Raw genomic sequence first — 20,405 nt, forward strand, 5'->3', positions numbered from 1 at the left:
TCTATTATATCCTGCAGGTGTGGTGCACTTTCTGAAAGCACCCCAACCCGCAGGTAAAACCAGAAGAAGTCGATGACTCAGTGCAGGTAAGCCGCAGGCACTACACCTGCGGATCAGTTTGAAAGCAGCCCAGTACCACTGCAGAGCAGATATGTCCAAATATACACTGTGATTTTAGTAATAAACTTGCTGTCCCAGGCAGAGTGCATTTGGTATCACTCCACCTATGACGGGAGCCAGTGCTATACAGGCTTTGCATTGGCTTATGCGGCTTTGCTCAGGGGCCGCTTGCTTTCTCTACCACTGGCTTCATTTACAACACGGATGCTCTGGGATGGTGGGTAGGCAACCTGCAATCTGGACTTGCCAACCCACCATCCTACAGCAGGAGGTGGCGGGCCACATCAGAGGGCTCCACGGGCCCCAAAAATAATGCGTCAAGATGGCAGTATAAAAGCTACTACCTTAGCCTTTAGACAGCCACAACCCAAATCCCAATAATTGTGCTACACACAATGATGTATATGCCCAGATCTAGAAATACTTCAGGTAATAGCAGTCATCAGCAATGTAAAGGAGTCCTGTTTTGGTTAACAGCCATCCGATACGTTCCCTTTGAACTGTGCACCTATTCCACCTGCTGGGGCAGAACTCGGAATGTTAGTTCTTTCCTTCCTGGAGATTATACAGGCATTTTTATTTTCACCAGTCCCAGTGGCCAAGAAAAGGCAAGTATCTGCTGCTGGGGAGGAATGGAGTTTAGTGACCCTTTTGCATTGCTCTACATGGACAAAAAAGTTCAACACACAACTGCTGTGTCTCTGCATCAGTTTTTTATGCTTTTGTATATAAAAAGCCTTAATAAAGCTGGCCACTGACTTTTCTTTTGAAGGTGCCAAATAAAATTGCTACTCTCGCGCTCACGTCCTGTACGTCCAGGACGTGAGCGCGAGAGGAGCCGAGCCTGCCCGACTATACACGAGTGTACTGCGCTCGGTATATGCCGACGCAGTACACTCGTGTATAGTCGGGCAGGCTCGGCTACTCTCGCGCTCACGTCCTGTACGTCCAGGACGTGAGCGTGAGAGGAGCCGAGGCCTGCCCGACTATACACGAGTGTACTGCGCTCGGTATATGCCGGTGCAGTATTCAAACTCGGTGCGGGAAAGCGTGTATCGGCGTATATCGCGCACCCACGATTTTGCCCTGATTTTCAGGGCAAAAAAGTGTGCGGTATACGCCGATAAATACGGTACTTCAATATTTGTCCTACTGATTAATTATTTAGGAGTGAACTTATCTGCTAAAAACAAGACTTTTCTGTCTTTAAAACTTACAGAACTGTCACTGGTCTAAAAACAGAACAAGAGAACACACAAGTCACAGACAATGCAGTCTGCAGACTCATCATACGCTTCTGTATATACCCACATGAGGACTTCAGTTTACACTCATCAGTCTCTTCAATCTTTACAATTAGGTTAGTCCACTATGAACAAACTCATTTGTTGCATGTAAACATGACTAAAGTACAGTATAGAAAATACTTGAACCATAATTTCTTGGAAGAAAAATATTAAAATACTTGCTTTAAAAAATCAAGCTTTAGTGAATCCTTTTATTCCAGTTAAAAATAACATGTGAACAACCCTTGGGGTGTTCACATCCTGAGTTCATTGGTAGGGGCATCTGAAAACATACAGGCTTTGTCTGTAAACTAAGAAGTTATGAAGTCCAATCTTCAACTTGATGGAGAAGATCCGCTGATAAAATTATATACTAGAAACTGACTGGTGCCACAATAGTTCGTTGCAAACCACTTGCCATCTGGAGTTGGGTCTGAGAATGCAATTTCATCCTTATTCAGATGAGAGCCATATATAAAATGGTTTCTGTTAGGAGAAAATTAGAACCATAAATGGATGACCATAATAGCAGCATACATTTTTAATTCATTGTGGAGTGACTGTGGAAAGTTGGCATTCTTCTTGATACAATCTATAGCCAATCTAAAGTTGTTTTAAAGCCTAAATCTTTTTTACCTTAATACATTCCTTGCATTAAGGTAAAAAATGTTTAGGCATCAGTATTCCACCTCATCTCCCCTTTTACTTAAGCAAGCCCTCATTCAATTCAGTGCTGTGCACATCTGCAGCTCTCCCCTCCCCCTCCATGCCTAGTCTTATTCGCTTTGCTGAGGCAGTGGTTAGCCATTCACAGGAAGCCTTTGTATTTTATGAAGGATTACAAGGCTTCTGCCCACCTCTCTGCCTAGGCCAGTCAGAAGTCATCCTTGTATTCATTCATAAAATACAAAGCTTCCTGTGAGAGGCTGAGCAGCACTCAGCCAGACTCAATTTTGTTTCGGGAATGAGACACGAAGTCCCCATCCCACTTCTGTAACAACGCCAGTATACTGTATGCAGCTGACGATATATACACAGTTTATACAGTGCTCCTCGTGGACACATCAGTTAGTGAAGGAAATAGTTCATTCGGACCAGCTTGATCCAAATCAACCATTTAACCTCTTCCCGTGGGCTTGAACACTGAGGGGGGTGCATATTTGTGGCCCTCTGCACTGAGAGCGCGCTCCCCCCGGTACAGGGACCGGAAAACTCCTGATGTATACTTGTGATCGGGAGCTTTTCAATCATAGCAGTCACATGATCGGAATACCAGCCTTCCCAGCATTTAGAACAACTTTAAGGGCGCGGGAAAAGGGTTAAAGCACAAGAAACTTAGAGCATTAGGTTTTGAAGACCTTCTTAGCGTTATACTACAAAATGGGCAGGCCCCCCCAAAAATACTGTAGATGCCGACTTTTAATACAAGTACACTTACCTGTCCAGGGATGTCCCCACCCGAAGATTCAAACAAGCGGAACTTCCCCTTTGGGGTGAAGTTCCACTTTAGGCAGAAAAAAATGTCTTTGTCAATTGAGGGACACAAGAAGTTTTAAACCATCAGGACATCCAAAAGCAGTCCAACTGAGGGATAGGCAACAAAGCCAACAGGCCCAACAAAAACCAAAACAGGGACTGCCTGCAGATCAAAAGCCACTTGAATGACCTTACACCCAAAGCTGGCTGTTAAAAAGCTCAAAAGGGAGCTTACTGCCCTAAAGGAGCAATTCATAATTCTTAAGTGGGAAACCTGATCTTTGCACCACCTAAAAATGGTGGAACAAGAAGCCAGGGCACCCTTCCTGGACCTAACCAGGATGACCATAACAATCCCTCTTTCTGAAAGAAGCAGTAGCTAAACCACATCTAAACCAGGATAATTTCCCTTTCATGAACTAAAGTCAGACATATCAAAGGGCAATGGCCTGGTTATGGTGCATAACAGACAAAAAGAAGCCCTGGGCCTCAATACCACCTTGTACCTAGGCAAGACCAAACAGGGTCCTTGCAGGACAAGGTTGTCAGCTCAGGCACTTGCACTGCCGAGGTAATAGGAAAACTGCCGAGGTAATAGGTAATCTGCACTGCCGAGGTAATAGGAAAACTGCATTGTGAGTAAGATAAGAATGAAATCTCAGATAGGTTCAAAGAGAGGCTTCTGAAACACTTCAAATTCCAGGGAGTCAGAGGGGATTGGATTTGGAAAGGCAAGGGGGATAATTCACATGAGAACATGTGCACAAAAGGTTTAAATTTACAGAGTGGGAGGCCAATGGTCTCTGAAGCAAAATGGGAAGGTCAAAAGACTTGTTTCTCGATGGTGCTAAAAGCCTAATGGTCCAGACCCAAATGCAGGAAAGAAAGGATTCATTGCACAGAGGATATCCTGTGGGAAAAATCCTTTAGACTCGCACCAAAGTATACCCTCCATTTCTGATGGTAGACTTTGTGGAATATGGACTTCCGAACATTCAGCATTGTACGAATCACAGATTCAGAGTTGATTCTGTCCCTTTTCAGCCACCATGCCACTGAAGCTAGCAACCAAGAAGTATGATGGTGACTAGGTCCTTGAGACAGCAGACCTGGACAGTCTAGCAGAGCCCATGGAGTGACTGTGAAAAGCGTTTGCAACCTCAGTGGCCTTTTAAGATCAGAGGCCAGGAACAGTACTGGAAGAAGCAACAGGTCTCTGCAGCCGATAGCTCAGATATCACCAAGAATGCAGGTAAAGCAGATAATCAATCTGTTGGAGAGGGCATGGTTACACCTCTGCTATCAGTCTAAAACCTACTAATTCGGGTAATTTTAATTAAAGTTCTGTATGACTGCAGTAAAAACCTCAGACAATAGGATAAAACAAAAAAATACACCCATAAAAGCTGAGGAAATTTACACCAATATGACATAAGGATTGAAAATCCATGCGGCTCTTTGCAGCAGCTGGGAAATGCTTCTTTGACAGTAGAGATCAGATTGCACGCATGACGCTCCAACCAGCAGAAAGAGATGTGTGCTCTTTCCCATAGCATCAGTTGTGCAGGAGAAATGATTATGGATGGCCAAAAACTTGCTCAATTAAGAAGATGAAGACTTTGTAGGTTAATTGAGAAAAAAAAACTATTGATTGGATTAGATACTCCATCCACATAGCTCCACTAATTCTAAATAGTGCACTAGCATACCTTTCCTCTCATGGTCCTCTAGCACCATGTTGTCACTGTGTACTATCTCCAGATTATTCCTGTGCAAAAGTCGGCTTCTGATGAACCTTAAAGCAATGAAGGTCATGTGTGTAGGCCTCCTCTACCCTTCATCAGCAGCGGGAAAAGGGGATTACAGATAAAATCTCATGTAGCCTTTGATTCCTTAATAGCCGGACTGTCTGCAAAAAGCTTAGCAACTGTCAATTACCAATAATCCTATACAGCCTGGTTATAATTACCTTAGACACTCCAGCATCCTGGAAGCAATCTTCTGCCTCCTCATCATTGAGAATACCCAGATGCGGCTTACTCCACAGATAGCCGGCTCGGGAGTAGTAGCACAGCACCAAGCTTTCCCTCTCTCAGAAAATAACTTCTCTGTGTCAGAGGATGGATTACCTGGATTAAAATCCTCAATTACTCTGTAACCCTATAAAAGAAGGAAAAAAAAAAAAATCACATAACATGACGGATAGCCAAACAGAGGGCAAATAAATACATGTACAGTATATGATTTGTGGACAATTCAGACTAGTATATACTCAATGAACTACCATAAATAGCACTTGCTCCATAGTTTTAAGATTGCCGTTGGAATGAGGATTAGCAGAAATAGCCTAAAGGTGGGATTTCAAATGATGTGGCTACAACCCACATTTCTACTTGATTAGCATTTTCTCCATTGTGCTCCAGTAACCAGCTTTTCAAGCTATAAAAAAAAAGGGGTAGGCCAGAGACAGTAATAGTTGGGAGGAAAGGGCTTGATAATGCTGGATGTCTAGGCAGGAAATAAAGGCTCCATCTGACCTGAGAAGCTCAAAGTGTGCAGTGAAATCAAAGTAATTTCAGTACAGAAGAGGTATAGATACAAAAAAGATGCACAAAAAAACCCCCACTAAATTGGTAATCAACAAGCGAAAAAATTAATCAGAATTAATGAATAAATTAGCTCAAAAACAATAATCAGAACTGATAATTAAAGTGAAAAAAAACTAATTATTTACGGATTAATCATTGAAGTGCAAAGCCACTACCAACAAAACCAAGAATTTATCATTTGTGATGATCAAGTGAATAGTTAACCAGTTCCCTACCAAGCCATAATAATATGACGTCGGCAGGAACTGTCCGTCCTTCAGAGTGGACGCCATATGACGTGCTGTGTCTCATCCCAGGGCAAAGCTTGCTACCCGATGTGCGTGCCCGGTGGTCGCCATGTCTGCCGGGCACCCGCAATTGCCGGCAAACGCAGCAGGAGTGTGGATCTGTGTGTATAAACACACAGATCCACCTCCTGTCAGAGGTGAGGAGACCGGTGTGTTCCTAGTACAGAGGAACACCGATCGGTCTCCTCCCCTTGTGAGTCCCCCTCCCCCTACAGTTAGAAATCACTCCCAGGGAACATATTAACCCCTTCAGCACCCCCTAGTGTTAACCCCTTCCCTGCCCGTCACATTTACACAGTAATCAGTGCAGTTTTATAGCACTAATCGCTGTATAAATGTGAATGGTCCCAAAAAGTGTCAAAAAAGTGTCCGATATGCCCGCCGCAATGTCACGGTCACAATAATAAAAAAAAAAAAAAAAAAACGCAGATCGATGCCATTACTAGTAAAAAAAAATGCCATAAATCTATCCCCTATTTTGTATACGCTATAAATTTTGTGCAAACCAATCAATATACACTTATTGCGATTTTTTTTTTTTTTAATATATGTAGAAGAATACGTATTGGTCTAAACTGAGGACATTTTTATTTATTTTTTCAAAAAGTAAAAAATATGGTGTTTTTTCAAAATTGTTGCTATTCTTTTGTTTATAGCGCAAAAAAATAAAAACCGCAGAGATGATCAAATACCACCAAACAAAAGCTCCATTTGTGGGGGGAAAAAACAAAGATTTCATTTGGGTACGGTGTTGCATGACCGCACAATTGTCATTCAAAGTGCAACAGCGCTGAAAACTAAAAATTGGTCTGGGCAGGAAGGGGGGTAAAAATGCCTTGTATGGAAGTGGTTTAAAAAAAAAAAAAAAAAAAAAAAAAAAAAAAACACATGATATGAAAGTGCATCGAAAACTCATACAAATGCTAATCTAAAGGTGCGAAAATACAAAAAAACTCAATGGTATGTTAAATAAAGTCCCAATGCGGTTATTAACCCATCAGATTTAAAATAAAAAATAAAGAGACACAAAATTCCCCCCAAAAAATTTATTCAAAACAACTCAGGGTGATCCTGTGGGCCCTTTCGTAATATCGTTATCCACAGATTGCAATGGAGATGGGTCAGATGTTAAACACCATTCGGGAGAGTAAGAAAAGCAGCCAGATGGCCTCTTACCAAATGTGAGGGACGCCTAATATCCTTAGGGGTCAGCTGCAGACTTCCACTTGTCCACTTCCCAAGGAACTGGTCAGACACCTCCGTGTGATATTACCAGGGATGGATAATCAACAGAATATGTAATTTTTTGAAAAAAAGAAGCAAAAGAACTTCATAGTGCGATAAAGTATTGGTGTTTTATTCCCAAAAATCTTTCCAAGCACAGCGAAAGAAAAGACATATGAAACACACAGCTGCAAACTTTCAGGCTGCCGGCTGGTGCGTGGTGACGTCACAAGATTCTCTCCAACCGACGCGTTTCCCTGCAACAAGCTTGTGCATTCTCTTCTTTTTTTAAAAAATTACATACTCTGTTGATTAAATACTGAGCGGGACACTTGGGAAGTGACATATCCATCCTGGTAATATTACACAGAGGTGTCTGACCAGTTGATTCTGAAGTGGACAGAGTGGAAGTCTGCAGCTGACCCCCAAGGATATCAGACAAGCCCGACTCCTGTAATAATTTGGAGTCCATCACATTTGGTAAGAGGCCAAAGTTTTGAGACCCTCCCCATATACCAATAAAAGATTTACTTTGAAAATCTTTTTATTGCAAATGTGGAAAATTTGCGAAGAAGAAAATGCAGCATAGGCAAGATCCAAACAACGATCAATAATTACCCATTGTATATGTTCTGCAATTAAACACCCAACAACTTTCTTGTCGGAGCTAATAAACATAAGGGTTTTTGTCCTGGAATGCAGCCGAAGTGGAACTTGTTGGAACCCCAAATCATTATCCACCATTTCTCTGATCTCCTCAACCTAAAAAAAAAAAAAAAAAAAAAAAAAAGGGAAAGAAGTGTAAAAAAGGTAAATTTGATTATACTTTACCATTTTGAGGCAATAAAAGTGAAAAATATTGAAGTTAAAAGTTGCAACTACCTTTTTAAGTGCATATTTAGGGTCATCTGGCAACACCATTATGATTTTCCCATCTGGATATTCAGCCACAATCCTTTCCTTCTTCCAGCCCTGCATAACATAAATCAAAGTTAAGAGGAACTGAATCCTAGAAGCTGTGCCCAAAAGAACGGCAGAAGGCAAAGAACTAGTCAGTAATATTGCTGTGGACACTTTGCACCTAATGGTTTTCCTATATGCCATACTCTGCAAGTGTCAGTGGGTAGGCAGCCATCCTAGTAGAGGTGTTTTTCTTCCTCATGTCAGAGACTCCAAGAAAGAAACCAATGAGCAGCACAATAGTGACATCACCAAATCTCACTTCAAATCTGGTAAGACTAAAGCAGCAGTGCCTTAAATCTCACACAGCAGATATACAACTATGAGGCTTAAAGCGTATTTAAACCCAACATTTCATATTCCTGATATGCGTCTGCTTTGCCTTGTACTTGTATCCTATTATTTCTTCCTTTGTGTGAAATTCCTGGTGTTCCTGCCAGTCCCTTTGCTTTTTTATTAAAAACTGACCACACCAAGCAGAACTCAGTGCTCTAGACATGCTAGGAACTCAGCCTGCTCTCCTTCAAAGATCAGACTTGTTCTGACACCCCTCCCACACACACCTTAACAGCCATTTGATAGAAAGTTCAGTGTGCTGCTGTTTCGCCCCCACAGCTCTTATGAAGTTGAGAACAAGGGAATGGAATCACTTTAAAAAATTATAAAATACTTTTTTTTATTTTTAATCTATACACAGAGGTTTTACGTTGCATTTCTATTTTAAACTCAATTGGCTTTTTTACAAGGTGAGTTTACAATCAATTTAAAGCAGAATTGCTATTTTTCACTTAACAATTATTGAGCTCCTGATGGTACAAACCTCATGTAGTACTCTGTCCCATTATCCTAGGTGCCCTGTAACACTAGCTGCAATGTCGGACAGACTCTTGGCGCATGGCTCTCCAACATCGCAGCTAGCAAGGAGGTCACTCTAACAGTGAGTACCTGTGTCCGGCTCCCAGCACCTGTGCAAAGCAAGCACCAGCAAGAGAAATACAAAGGAATGCGAGGTGCATCAGTCTCTGCAACAAGGCAAATCTTTACTTTTTTGAGCTTAGGTCCACTTCGCGCGCGCACACACACACTAAGTTATACAGTGCATCTGGAAAGTATTCACAGCGCTTCACTTTTTCCATTTTATTATGTTACAGCCTTATTCCAAAATGGATTAAATTCGTTATTTTCTTCAAAATTCTAAAAACAATACTCCATAATGACAAGATGAAAGACGTTTGTTCGAAATCTTTGCAAATTTATAAAAAAATAATGATTACATGTACATAAATATTCACAGTCTTTGCTCAATACTTGTTGAAACACCTTTGGCACCAATTACAGCCTCAAGTCTTTTTGAGTATAATGCTACAAGCTTGGCACACCTATTTTTGAAAAGTTTATCCAATTCTTATTTGCAGGGCCTCTCAAGCGCCATCAGGTTGGATGGGGAGCGCCAGTGCACAGCCATTTTCAGATCTCACCAGAGATGTTCAAATCGGATTCAAATCTGGGCTCTGGCTGGGCCACTCAAGGACATTCACAGTGTTGTCCCATAGCCACTCCTTTGTTATCTTGGCTGTGTGCTTAGGGTCGTTGTCCTGTTGGAAGATGAACCTTCACCCCAGTCTGAGGTCCAGAGCGCTCTGCAGCAGGTTTTCATCAAGGATGTCTCTGTACATTGCTGCATTCATCTTTCCCTCGATCCTGACTGGTCTCCCAGTTCCTGCCGCCGAAATAAAAATCTCCACAGCATGATGCTGCCACCACCATGCTTCATTGTAGGGATGGTATTGGCCAAGTGATGAGTGGTGCCTGGTTTCCTCTAGACATGCCTGCCACTGAGGCCAAAGAGTTCAATCTTTGTTTCATCAGACCAGAGAATTTTGTTTCTCATGGTCCAAGAGTCTTTTAGGTGCCTTTTGGCAAGCTCCAGATTGGAAGTCATGTGCTTTTAACTAAGGAGTGGCTTCAGTCTGGCCACTCTACCATACAGGCCTGATTGGTGGAGTGCTGCAGAGATGGTTGTTCTTCTAGAAGGTTCTATACAAAGAGAAATGCTGGAGCTCTGTCAGAGTGACCATCTTGGTTCTTGGTCACCTCCCTGGCTAAAGCCCTTCTCTCCCAATTGCTCAGTTTGGATGGGCGGCCCACTCCATTTATGGATGGAGGCCACTGTGCTCATTGGGCCCTTTCCATGGACTTCATGGCTTGATTTGTGCTCTGATATGCACTGAACTGTGGGGCCTTATATAGACAGGTGTGTACGCCTTTCCAAATCGTGTCCAATCAACTGAATTTACCAAAGGTGGCTCCAATCAAATTGTAGAAACATCTCAAGGACGATCAGTGAAAACAGGATGCACCTGAGCTCATATTTTGAGTGTCATGGAAAAGGCTGTGAATATTTATGTACATAGGATTCATTTTCCTTTTTTATTTTTAATAAAATTTGCAAAAAAATTCCAACAAACTTTTCACGTTGTCATTATGGGGTATTTGTAAAATTTTGAGGAAAATTAATTAATCCATTTCGGAATAATGCTGTAACATAACAAAATGTGGAAAGAGTGAAGTGACATGATTACTTTCTTGATGCACAGTAATTATATACAGTCCCTGACAAAAATCTTGTTGCTTCTCTATTTTGTAGAAACTCCTGCTATTATAACCTGACTTTTAATTAATCAATTGGTGTTAGAAATAGCTCATATGAAAAGCTAAAGCCCTCCCAAATGATGTTTAATGCACTGAAATAAATTAGTTTCACTGAAAAAAGATTTATCATTTAATCAAGACAGAAAGGTCAAATTTTGTCAAGACAAAAGTTTTGTCGCCTATACAGAAATTGAACAACTTTACTGAAAATCCTAAAATTGTCAGCAAATTAAGTCGTGGTGCTGTGAGATCCAAATTTAATATCTTGTATGACTTCCATGAGCTTGAAGGACAGCATCCATGCGGTTTGGCAAGGATTCATACAGTTTATTGATGAAGTCATCAGGAATAGCAAAGAAAACAGTCTTGCATGCCTCCCAGAGTTCATCAATATTCTTTGGTTTCGTCTTCCATGCTTCCTCTTTCATCCTACACCACATATGCTCAATGATGTTCATGTCTGGTGACTGGGCTGGACAATCCTGGAGCATCTTGATCTTCTTCGCCTTAAGGAACTTTGATGTGGAGATGGAAGTATGCGATGGAGCACAATCCTGCTGCAAAATTTGGCCTTTTTTATGGTTGGGAATATAAGAGGTAGCTAAGATTTCTTGGTATTTTAGACTATTGATGTTGCCTTCCACCCTGCAGATCCCTTGCACACCCCCATGGATGTAACCCCAGACCATGATTTTTGCCTCCACCAAACTTCACTATTTTCTGGGTAAATCTCGGCTCCATGCGGGTTCCAGTAGGTCTCCTGCAATATTTTCGGCGACTGTGGTGTAATTCAACAGAAGTTTAATCTGAAAAATCCACCTTCTGCCACTTTTCCAGAGTCCATCCTTTTAGCAGGCTGTGGCCCTTGGCAAATGCCACACGGTTTTTCAATTGTCTTTTGTTTAGTGCTGGCTTATGGGCACTGATTCGACTATGGAGGCCATTTTGAGACAGAATCCGACAAACTGTTCTGGTTGACACAGGGACTCCAGGTGACCAGGTCTCGTAGAGCTCTGCTGCAGTGGAAAATGGGCCGGCCTTGGATTTTCGAGCAGTTGTCTTGCGGGGTCGGCCTGACCTGGCCTTGTCCAAAACGTCTCCAGTCTCTTCAAATCTTTTTTTATCCTCTGAACTTGACGCTGAGACACATTAAAGGTGTCTGCCACATCAGCAGTGGATCTGGTCTTCAGCCTCTTGATAATCAACACTTTAGTCTCTGGGTGAATCTTAGGCATGTTTGCAGAGGTCTAGTTGCAGTTGAGAAGGTCTAGTGTACTGGTGTTCTTTTTATACACACCTGAGACCTAATTGATCCATTATTAGTCACAGGTGAAGCTCATATAACAAGGCGACAACACTTATGCCTTGGCAAAAATTGACTCAATGGGCTTTACCAAGCTGTGAATATTAGAATACTTTTTGTCAGTTTCGTTTTGCACTAAAACATTATTACAAAAGTGCTTACCACATACTTTACAGCACTGATGAACTGGTTATGAAATAGAAGGTGCTGTGTCTCATCTTCAGGATTTGAGGCAGTATACAGCATGCCACACACACAGCAAGATATGGCACCAAACCGTTTCTGTCCAGCATCCTGAAACAAGAAAGACAATGACTTTCGGTATGTGGTAGATAACGTGGCCTTAAAATGTTTACAATATGCCTGTTGGAGTGTTAGTTTTAACTTCTGAGTGATTTAAATAAACACGCTGGTATACATACAAGGTAATCACACAATATTTGGGCTGCATAGGTATTATTTGGGTACAGGAGGCGGAGAACAAGTAGATCATGAGGTGGTCACAGACCACAAAGTTAGAAGGGGAAAAACACACACACACACACACACAGACACACACCTGAAATTGGGTGGGTGGAGGTAGAGCAGGCAGAAGGGAAAATGCTTGTGGACCAGGCAGCAGGCAATTAGAAATAGATGCTGACCATGAAGCAATGGGGGGGAGGCAGAGATGACAGAACAGTAGATGATCAGAGAGGTGAAAAAAGGGAGATGAGGGCAGAATATGAGCCAAAGTCAGTAAAGAGTGAATAAAACCCATAAAGCAGATAATCCAAGACTGATAGTTGACAAGGGCTGGAGGGGAGAGAGGAACGGCAGCTGGGAAAAGATGCAGAGCGGGAACTGCTCATGGACTGGGAGGTTGAATAGACATGAGGCAGAGGAAGACTGATGGAGAACTGGGGAAATGTGTGAAGTTGCAGCTGCTTGCGCCAGACATGGCACAGTGGTGGGTTTAGCCAGAGAGGTGATGCTCAGTTGGAAGAATCAGAGCTTAGCACCCACAGGAAACCTGCATACTTATGAAATGTCATGCGGTGTTAGTCATACAAAAACATACTGCAGACATGATAGCATGGAGGACAATAGAGAGTGCACAATATCAGGCACGCTGTAAAACAAAAATTGTGACAATGCAGCATACAAGGGACTGGCACACATGGTAGGGTTGTCCCGATACCGATACTAACCATTTCCCCGAGTACTTGTACTCTGGGAAAATGCTCCGATACGTTACCGATACCTGACTTTCTCTGTATCCTCCTCCAGTTCCCCCATCTGTTCTGCTCTCTCCCTCCATGCTCCTGTGTCCTCCCTCCGTGCCGCTGCCGTTCTGCTCTCCCTCTCATTCATATGACTGAGCATCGTAAAGCTTCAGTTTGTGAATGGATAGGAGCCTCTGTCTCCTGTCCATTTCATTTCCAGTGCAGCTGAGAAAGGGACTGGGGAATCTGTGTCCTTAGTCCCTTTCTCTGACTCAAATGTGAGATGTCAGGGGTCTGTTATGACCCCTAATATCTCACCAAAGCCCCCAACAGGGCTAAGAAAAAAAATGGCAATAAATAATAAAAATTATAAATTGTAAAAAGTAATACATATTAAAATAAACACACTGGAGCACTGCATGTGGTGTGAACTGGCCCTCATCTTTAATATCCACCCCCCCCACTTTTAAATTTTTTATTCAAAGTTTTTCAACACTTCAAACATACAACAAACTTAACATTAGTATATCAAAATGTATAATTATATATGCCTTTACATACAAAAAAGTATTTTTTGCTTTGATGAGCTTTAGGTCACAGGTGGGGCTTCGGAGAGGATATCCTGCCATGATTTTTTTCAACATTAAGTTCTGCCAGACCTAATTTTTTTCTGAGGACATTTGATCTGGTGAGTTTATATTGTTCACAGGGGGTGGAGAGGCGCAGCAGTGGATTTCAGCAACACATTCCGTTTTGACTTGACACCTTCACATTATTGCACAGTTTTGCTGGAATTTGTTTCTTCCTTAAAAGTTTAGGACTATTTCGGAGGACTTTATTTTTCACAGTGTTTATATGAAACTCTGTTTTAACTTACATTTTGTGATGGTTAATTATAACATTTTGTACCCAATATTCTTAAAAAATGTCCTAATGGAATGGTCTCTATAGTAAATTTATTTGTGATACACACATTTCAGATGACCATTTCACCGTGTTTTGGAACAAGCGCTGTTGAATGTAGTTTTTTCATTTGTAAACCTATAGTGGAGCAAGTGTGAACATCTGCTTTAGGGTTTGGGTCTCTTAATTAAAATTCACTATGTTTAGCAGCGGTGTCTTTATAACACAGTAGTGAAAGGGAAGTTACCATCTCTCATCATATAGGGAAACACTAAAGCCCTGCACACAACAGAATGTTGGGCTGGCCGGCTTGAGTCGGACGAGCATGCTGGAAAACCAGCAGCCGACCCACTCCGGATCAGCACTCTCAGCCAATGGCAGAGAGCGCTGATTGGAGTCTTCTGGCGGGGGGGGCATCTCCCTTTACTGAATACAACAGCTCAGCAGGGGAGATTGTGGAACTAATCTTGCATTGTTAGTACAGCGTTTTTAAACTCATGTGACGTGTAAACAACCATCATGTCTATAGTAGTGTAAAATGGCTACATTGAAGTTATAGAAATCACTTAGAAGTCACTAAAGCATTTTAGTTTTTGATACATTAGATATCCTACCATTACAACACATACTGTAATGTACATGACCTGAAGCCCCACACTTACTATAATAGGTTGCTTGTTGCTATCATTGGTGGCCTCTTTAAGTTTTCGGATTTCTTTCTGAATGCTTACATCAGGGGCTGGCTTAGTTGATTTTGCTTGTGGTACATCTGGTTTTACTGCAACCCTGTAATAGATGCAATACACATAGCTACAAACAACTGCAAAGTAATGTTTGCTAGAGTTCATTTGCGACGTATAGCCATTTCGTTAAATTCCCTAAACAGACACAGAAAAGCTTCTGAAACTCAAGCAAAACTATATTTTTTCTTTAGCTTTGGATAGAATAACGGTTAAATCGAGGCAAGTATCTGCATTCTTATGACATTAAATGTCCAGTGTGTACTGGCACACATCTCTAGAAGGCAGACAGACACACACACACTGGCAAAAAAATAAAACATTACTACCATCAACGCTTATAAGAAATCTAATAAAATATGCAGATTATTACCTTGTGTTCTAAACTTCCCCTTGTCTAGGTTTTTGTATGTTGTATATTGAAGTTTAAAGAATACATACAAATATAGCTATTAAGTTATGTACCGGTACAACATTACCAAAACTACCCAATAAAACATTTTTTTAAAGAAAACAAAAATGCATCTGTATGTATCCAGATAAATATAGCCCATTTTTTATGATGCCTAGCTTCATCGTTTGCCATTCTGCGACAGCAACACCCGCGTATCACAAGTGCAGTACAGAACCATTAAATACAGACTTGGCACTTACCCTTTCCCAGCAGATGCAGCCATCTGGTCTGTCAGCTGCTTGCAATCACTGCCTAAAATAGATTTCAATATCCACATCTCATTTATTAAGCACTTTCATCGATTATACAAATCAGCATCTTAAAACCTTAAAAAATCTGCGATTAACTCCACAGTGCCTGCCACCTACTGTGTGAACTTTCATAAAAGCTAATCAATTAGGTATGCTTTCTTTTATACGCAGTGTTTCCCAACTAACAGTACAACCAAATAGGGGGAAATTAAAGAATAATTCAAGCTGGACCAGTGTAACTATGTATATTCTAGGGCCGAAACAACTAATCAATTGACAACGAATCGATTATGAAAATTAAATCGATTACAATTTTCATAATCGAATAATCGGCCAGTAACATAATGGGGTTAAAACAACTAAAATGAGACCTTTATAGTACAAAAAAGCAAATCGCTACTGTAAATATTACTGTCACACAGTAAAAAAAAAATGAACCCCTTACAGTAGCGATTATTTGCTCTTTTTTTTTTTACATCTCAGGCCTGGGTCACACCTCTGTTTTTTGGTGCTTTTTGCAGAAACACACCACAGTTCATTTACATGTTTTCCTATGGAACACGTTCACATCCATGATTTTTTTTCAGCTGCTGCGTATTTGGAAAGGGCAAGGACTTTTTAAACTCAAAACGGTGCCATTTTGTTTTTTTTAACCAAGACCATGGGAAGTTCCCAAACAATAAAACTGAGGGGTGAGCAACACAGCATACAATGCCAACAGGCCCATAACAAGGGAATCAGGTTTCCAACTTTAAAGCGGAGGTCCCTTGAAAAAAAAAAAAAAATATATTAAAAGCCAGCAGCTACAAATACTGCAGCTGCCGACTTTTAATAGATGAAAAACTTACCTGTCCAGGGTGCCCGCGATGTCGGCAGCCAAAGCCGGGCAATCGCTCGTCTCTTGGTTTCCCCCCGCCGCCATCCTCGGTGAGGGAATCAGGAAGTGAAGCATTGCGGCTTCACTGCCCGGTTCCCTACTGTGCATGCTTGAGTCGCGTGTCACGTCCTCACTGGTCCCCGCTGTCTCCAGGGACCAGTGTGTTTCCCAGAAGACAGCGGGGGGCGACGCAAAGGGGCGTGACTCTCACAGGAGTCTATGCCCGGAAGTGGGTGCAAATACCTGTATACAGGTATCTTCACCCCCCTCCCCCCTGAAAGGTGCCAAATGTGACACCGGAGGGGGGGGGGGGGGGGGGGAGTTCCGAAAAGCGGAGGTTCATTGTGTGGACCTCCGCTTTAACAGGATGAAGAACCCTATGGCCAAAGCTGGAGTCAGCACCTGATAAAAACCATGTGAACAGAAGACCAGATGGTGGCCTTGTACATTTGAGAAACAGATGAACCCTTAACACACACACACACACACACACACACACACACACACACAGGGCGAGTTTGGGGGACACAATGGCTGTGTCCATGTGGCAGCTGTGTCCCAATAGACATCAATGGGACTGGCTGCACAGTATGCATGTACACCTGTGCATTCCCATATGACTGTAAACAGCCCTGCAGGGGCTTACGGTATTGTACTCCCTGTGTGAATGAGGTCTTAACACCACCACCACAAGGGACGTTTTTACAACCTCTCCTGAATGATTTAATTTGACAGATAGTAACCCACATCTAAAACAATCGGTTTGCCGCGTTTACATACCGCATTGGAGCAGTCAGGAGATATATATATATATATATATATATATATATATATATATATATATAAAAACAATAATTGCCAAAATTTAAAAACGACTATAAAAACGTGGCAAAACGCGAGTTACCACGTTTAGAAGTATTTGGTGCTTGAAATGCCTCCAAACTCAGCTTCTGAACCCATTTTTATTTTATTTATTTTTTTGTGCTCCAAAAAAAGCCTCTAATCTCAGCTGCCTAGAATCTACTATAAACGATCCTGTGTACATGTACTGATAAGATAACAGAGGAGAGTTCAGGAGCAGTTGAAAAAAAATGCCCAACTGCTCCTAAACGTCCGTTTACCAGCAGCAGTGTACATGAGGCCTAAAAAGCCATCAAGTGGATCCCTTCTCACGTCAAATATCTGGGCATTTAATAGCCCAACAAACTATCTCATCATGCACAATTTTGCTGCCCTTTTAAATGAACTTCAAAAACAAAAGTGGCACAATGGTCCGAAACAGAGATTCTCCTGAATGGGGAGATTAACCATCATTTAAAAATAAAAAAAAATAGGATCGTTTAAAGTGATTTTAAAGTCTCTATTTTAAATATAAAAACAAACATGTTATACTTACCTGCTCTGTATAGTGGATTTGCACAGAGAAGGCCCAATCCTTCTCTTCTCGGGTCCCTCGTCAGTGCTCCTGGCCACACCCTCCTGTTAAGTGCCCCACAGCAAGCCACTTACTATCGGGGCACCCCAGTCAAGCTGCAGCTCCGTGTGTCCATTTAGTCACGGAGCTTCAGTTAAGCCCCACCCTCTCTCTCCTGATTGGCCAACTGACTTTGATTGACAGCAGTGGGAGCCATTGATGCCAATCAGGAGGGAGAGATTCAGACAGCTGAAACACTCGTGGACATCGCTGGACAGAGATGGGGCTCCAATAAGTATTAGGGAGGATGCTGCACAGAAGGCTTTTTATCTTAATTTATAGAATAAAAAATAAAAAAAAGGACTTCTGGACTTTACAACCCTTTAAGCTTCATTTACACGCCCGTGAAAAAACGCATATACACAAGTTTTTCTTTTATTACGGATCTGAATACAGCTGCATGGTTTTCAAGGAAGCCATTTACACGGGTGCATAAACATGAGCTACTTTCAGATCCATCACGAATCAAAACATTTGATTCTAAGAACATGCGCATAAACACATATGTATATGCATTGGTGGGCTCGCAAATTGAGTCTAAACAAAGGGGAAAATAAAGAATTTATTTTTATAATGTACACATACTCGTCTATACTCAATTAAAACGCATCTATACGCAAGTATTTTACTGATCATTACGCAGAAATTTTTCTCCTAGAAAAAGCAAAAAGTGCAGTAGCTTGGTCCTACAAACCCACCAACCTCAAACATATATTCCCCTCGCTACTTGTTTTGCTGGTGATATTATCAGATGTAACCCAAACAAATAATATATATTTATATTAGTTTAGTAAAGAAGTAAAACCGGTTAGGCGCTCTAATCCTTCCCAACTTTAAGGGGAAATGTGGGAATCAACAGCCCGAGAACTGAGTGATCACGACTGCTGATCGCTCAGGCTTTTAGTGGCGTGCTGAGAAACTGGGCCAGCTGCCAGTCAGGCATCTGGGTAGATCCGGTCATTGTCGGGATCCTTCTTGGGCCTGGAACTGCTCTGATGTCAGCAGACAGACTTAAGCCTGCTTTTGGCCAATTCTGGGGCCCAGGAGAGCACAAGTACACTCCTGTGAGCCAAAAAACAATAAAAAAATAAAAAATAAAGTTTGGCCATACTTATCCTTTAACAATATGTTTTCAATATGTATAGTTAAAAAGAACTTACTTTGAGTGACTGGTGGCTTGAGGTCTGGCAAAGAAGTTCTCTTCATTGGAGAATTTTCAGGACTTGAATCCAAATGTAATCTGAAACCCTATTAAGCCAAAATGGACAACTCAAATTATTATTTAAAAGCACAAACAATTCAAAGTACAGTTCACTGAAAAGGGGAAATGGCCGACTGAGGCCACATTCACCCACATATTCATGCACTGGGTCAGTGAGCGGTGTCCCTTCCTTTCTCTGATGATTAACTTCTACTCTATGTACTCAATGCATAGAGAAAGAAATTGAGTTTTTAAAGACGGTACCATTTTTTACCCGCACATTTTTTGTAAATGGGAAGGGGTAGACTAGGTCTGTACATGTTGAATGTGTCCAAGTCTCAGTCCACCCACCACAGCAAGCGGAGCTGAATTACATCACTGCTTCCTGGAGAAAGAACTACAGAAGGGATGTGCCAAGACCAGTGGCTGGGGGAATAGTAGGCATAGCAGCCACAGGTCTTACAAACAGGAAACCAAAGAGATTAACAGTTTGAGTTGAAATTGAATAGGCCATTTCAGAGCAACTACTGAGTAAACCAGAGGATGGATGACAATCAGTGAAGGTAGGTAATTGGCAACAAGGACATGTAAATACGTTTTTGCCCAGAGTTCTGCTTTATCATAACAAACATCAAAATTATGTAGGTTGGCAATTAGCAATGTTTGAAGGAAGGAAGGAAGGAAGGAAGGAAGGAAGGAAGCTTGTTGATTAGCAATTCATAACTCCTGGTCTGCGTATTTGTTCTGGGGAGTGACTCAGAAATGACAAACTGAAAACAACTTTTGATCAGCATGACAGCCAACTGGCATTTTTGTAAAGAGAAGACTAGAAACATCAGCTTATATATCTTCTCCCCATGTCTTCTTCCCACCAGGCCGCGTCACACATTCACAGCCCTCTGTGAATGCAAAACTACAAGGGCCTGGCAGCCTTTGCGGCTGTCGGCTTGTAGTTTTCAATGAACTACCACAGTGCTTTGATAGTTCATTGAGTCTGTCAGAATGCATCGGCTTCCTCGTACGTGGTATGAGCAAACCAATACACCAACAGGGCTGCATGACACCTTCTGATCACTGGTTTACAGTCTCCGAAAAAAAAAAAAAAAAAAAAAAAAAAATGCAAATTTTTTTTACTTGGAAAAAATTTGCATTTTATTTGTCAAGTTTTGCGAACCTATCCTTTAATGTAAATACACAGGAAAACGCCTGTAAAATTCATGCACGCTGGTACAAGATGCCGTCTTTACTGCATAAAATTTCTCTAGCAACCACAGACAGTTGTTAGCAGTCCTTCACATCTGGTCAACATGCCCTAGTCTGGTTCCCTTCTGCACTAAAGTAGACATCACAGCCCAGGTGGCAGCGGCTGCTGTGGAGTTCACT

At 41.7% G+C, this 20,405-nt stretch overlaps 1 protein-coding gene across 1 annotated transcript in view; it reads right to left on the minus strand.

The window, feature by feature from the left end:
- Nucleotides 1–1,598: 1,598 nt before the first annotated feature.
- ESCO1 (establishment of sister chromatid cohesion N-acetyltransferase 1) overlaps nt 1,599–20,405 on the minus strand; it is a 42,830-nt gene continuing 24,023 nt past the window's right edge. Inside the window, exons 3-10 of the mRNA XM_040354051.1 lie at nt 18,982–19,069; nt 15,420–15,471; nt 14,688–14,811; nt 12,080–12,211; nt 7,885–7,974; nt 7,621–7,764; nt 4,852–5,042; nt 1,599–1,892 (exon numbers count right to left, since the gene is read on the minus strand). Coding sequence (XP_040209985.1) covers nt 1,742–1,892; nt 4,852–5,042; nt 7,621–7,764; nt 7,885–7,974; nt 12,080–12,211; nt 14,688–14,811; nt 15,420–15,471; nt 18,982–19,069 — 972 coding nt within the window. The 3' untranslated portion in view covers nt 1,599–1,741. The remainder of the gene's footprint in view (nt 1,893–4,851; nt 5,043–7,620; nt 7,765–7,884; nt 7,975–12,079; nt 12,212–14,687; nt 14,812–15,419; nt 15,472–18,981; nt 19,070–20,405) is intronic.

The sequence above is a fragment of the Rana temporaria genome, chromosome 5, assembly GCF_905171775.1.
Source record: "Rana temporaria chromosome 5, aRanTem1.1, whole genome shotgun sequence".
NCBI classification, from domain to species: domain Eukaryota; kingdom Metazoa; phylum Chordata; class Amphibia; order Anura; family Ranidae; genus Rana; species Rana temporaria.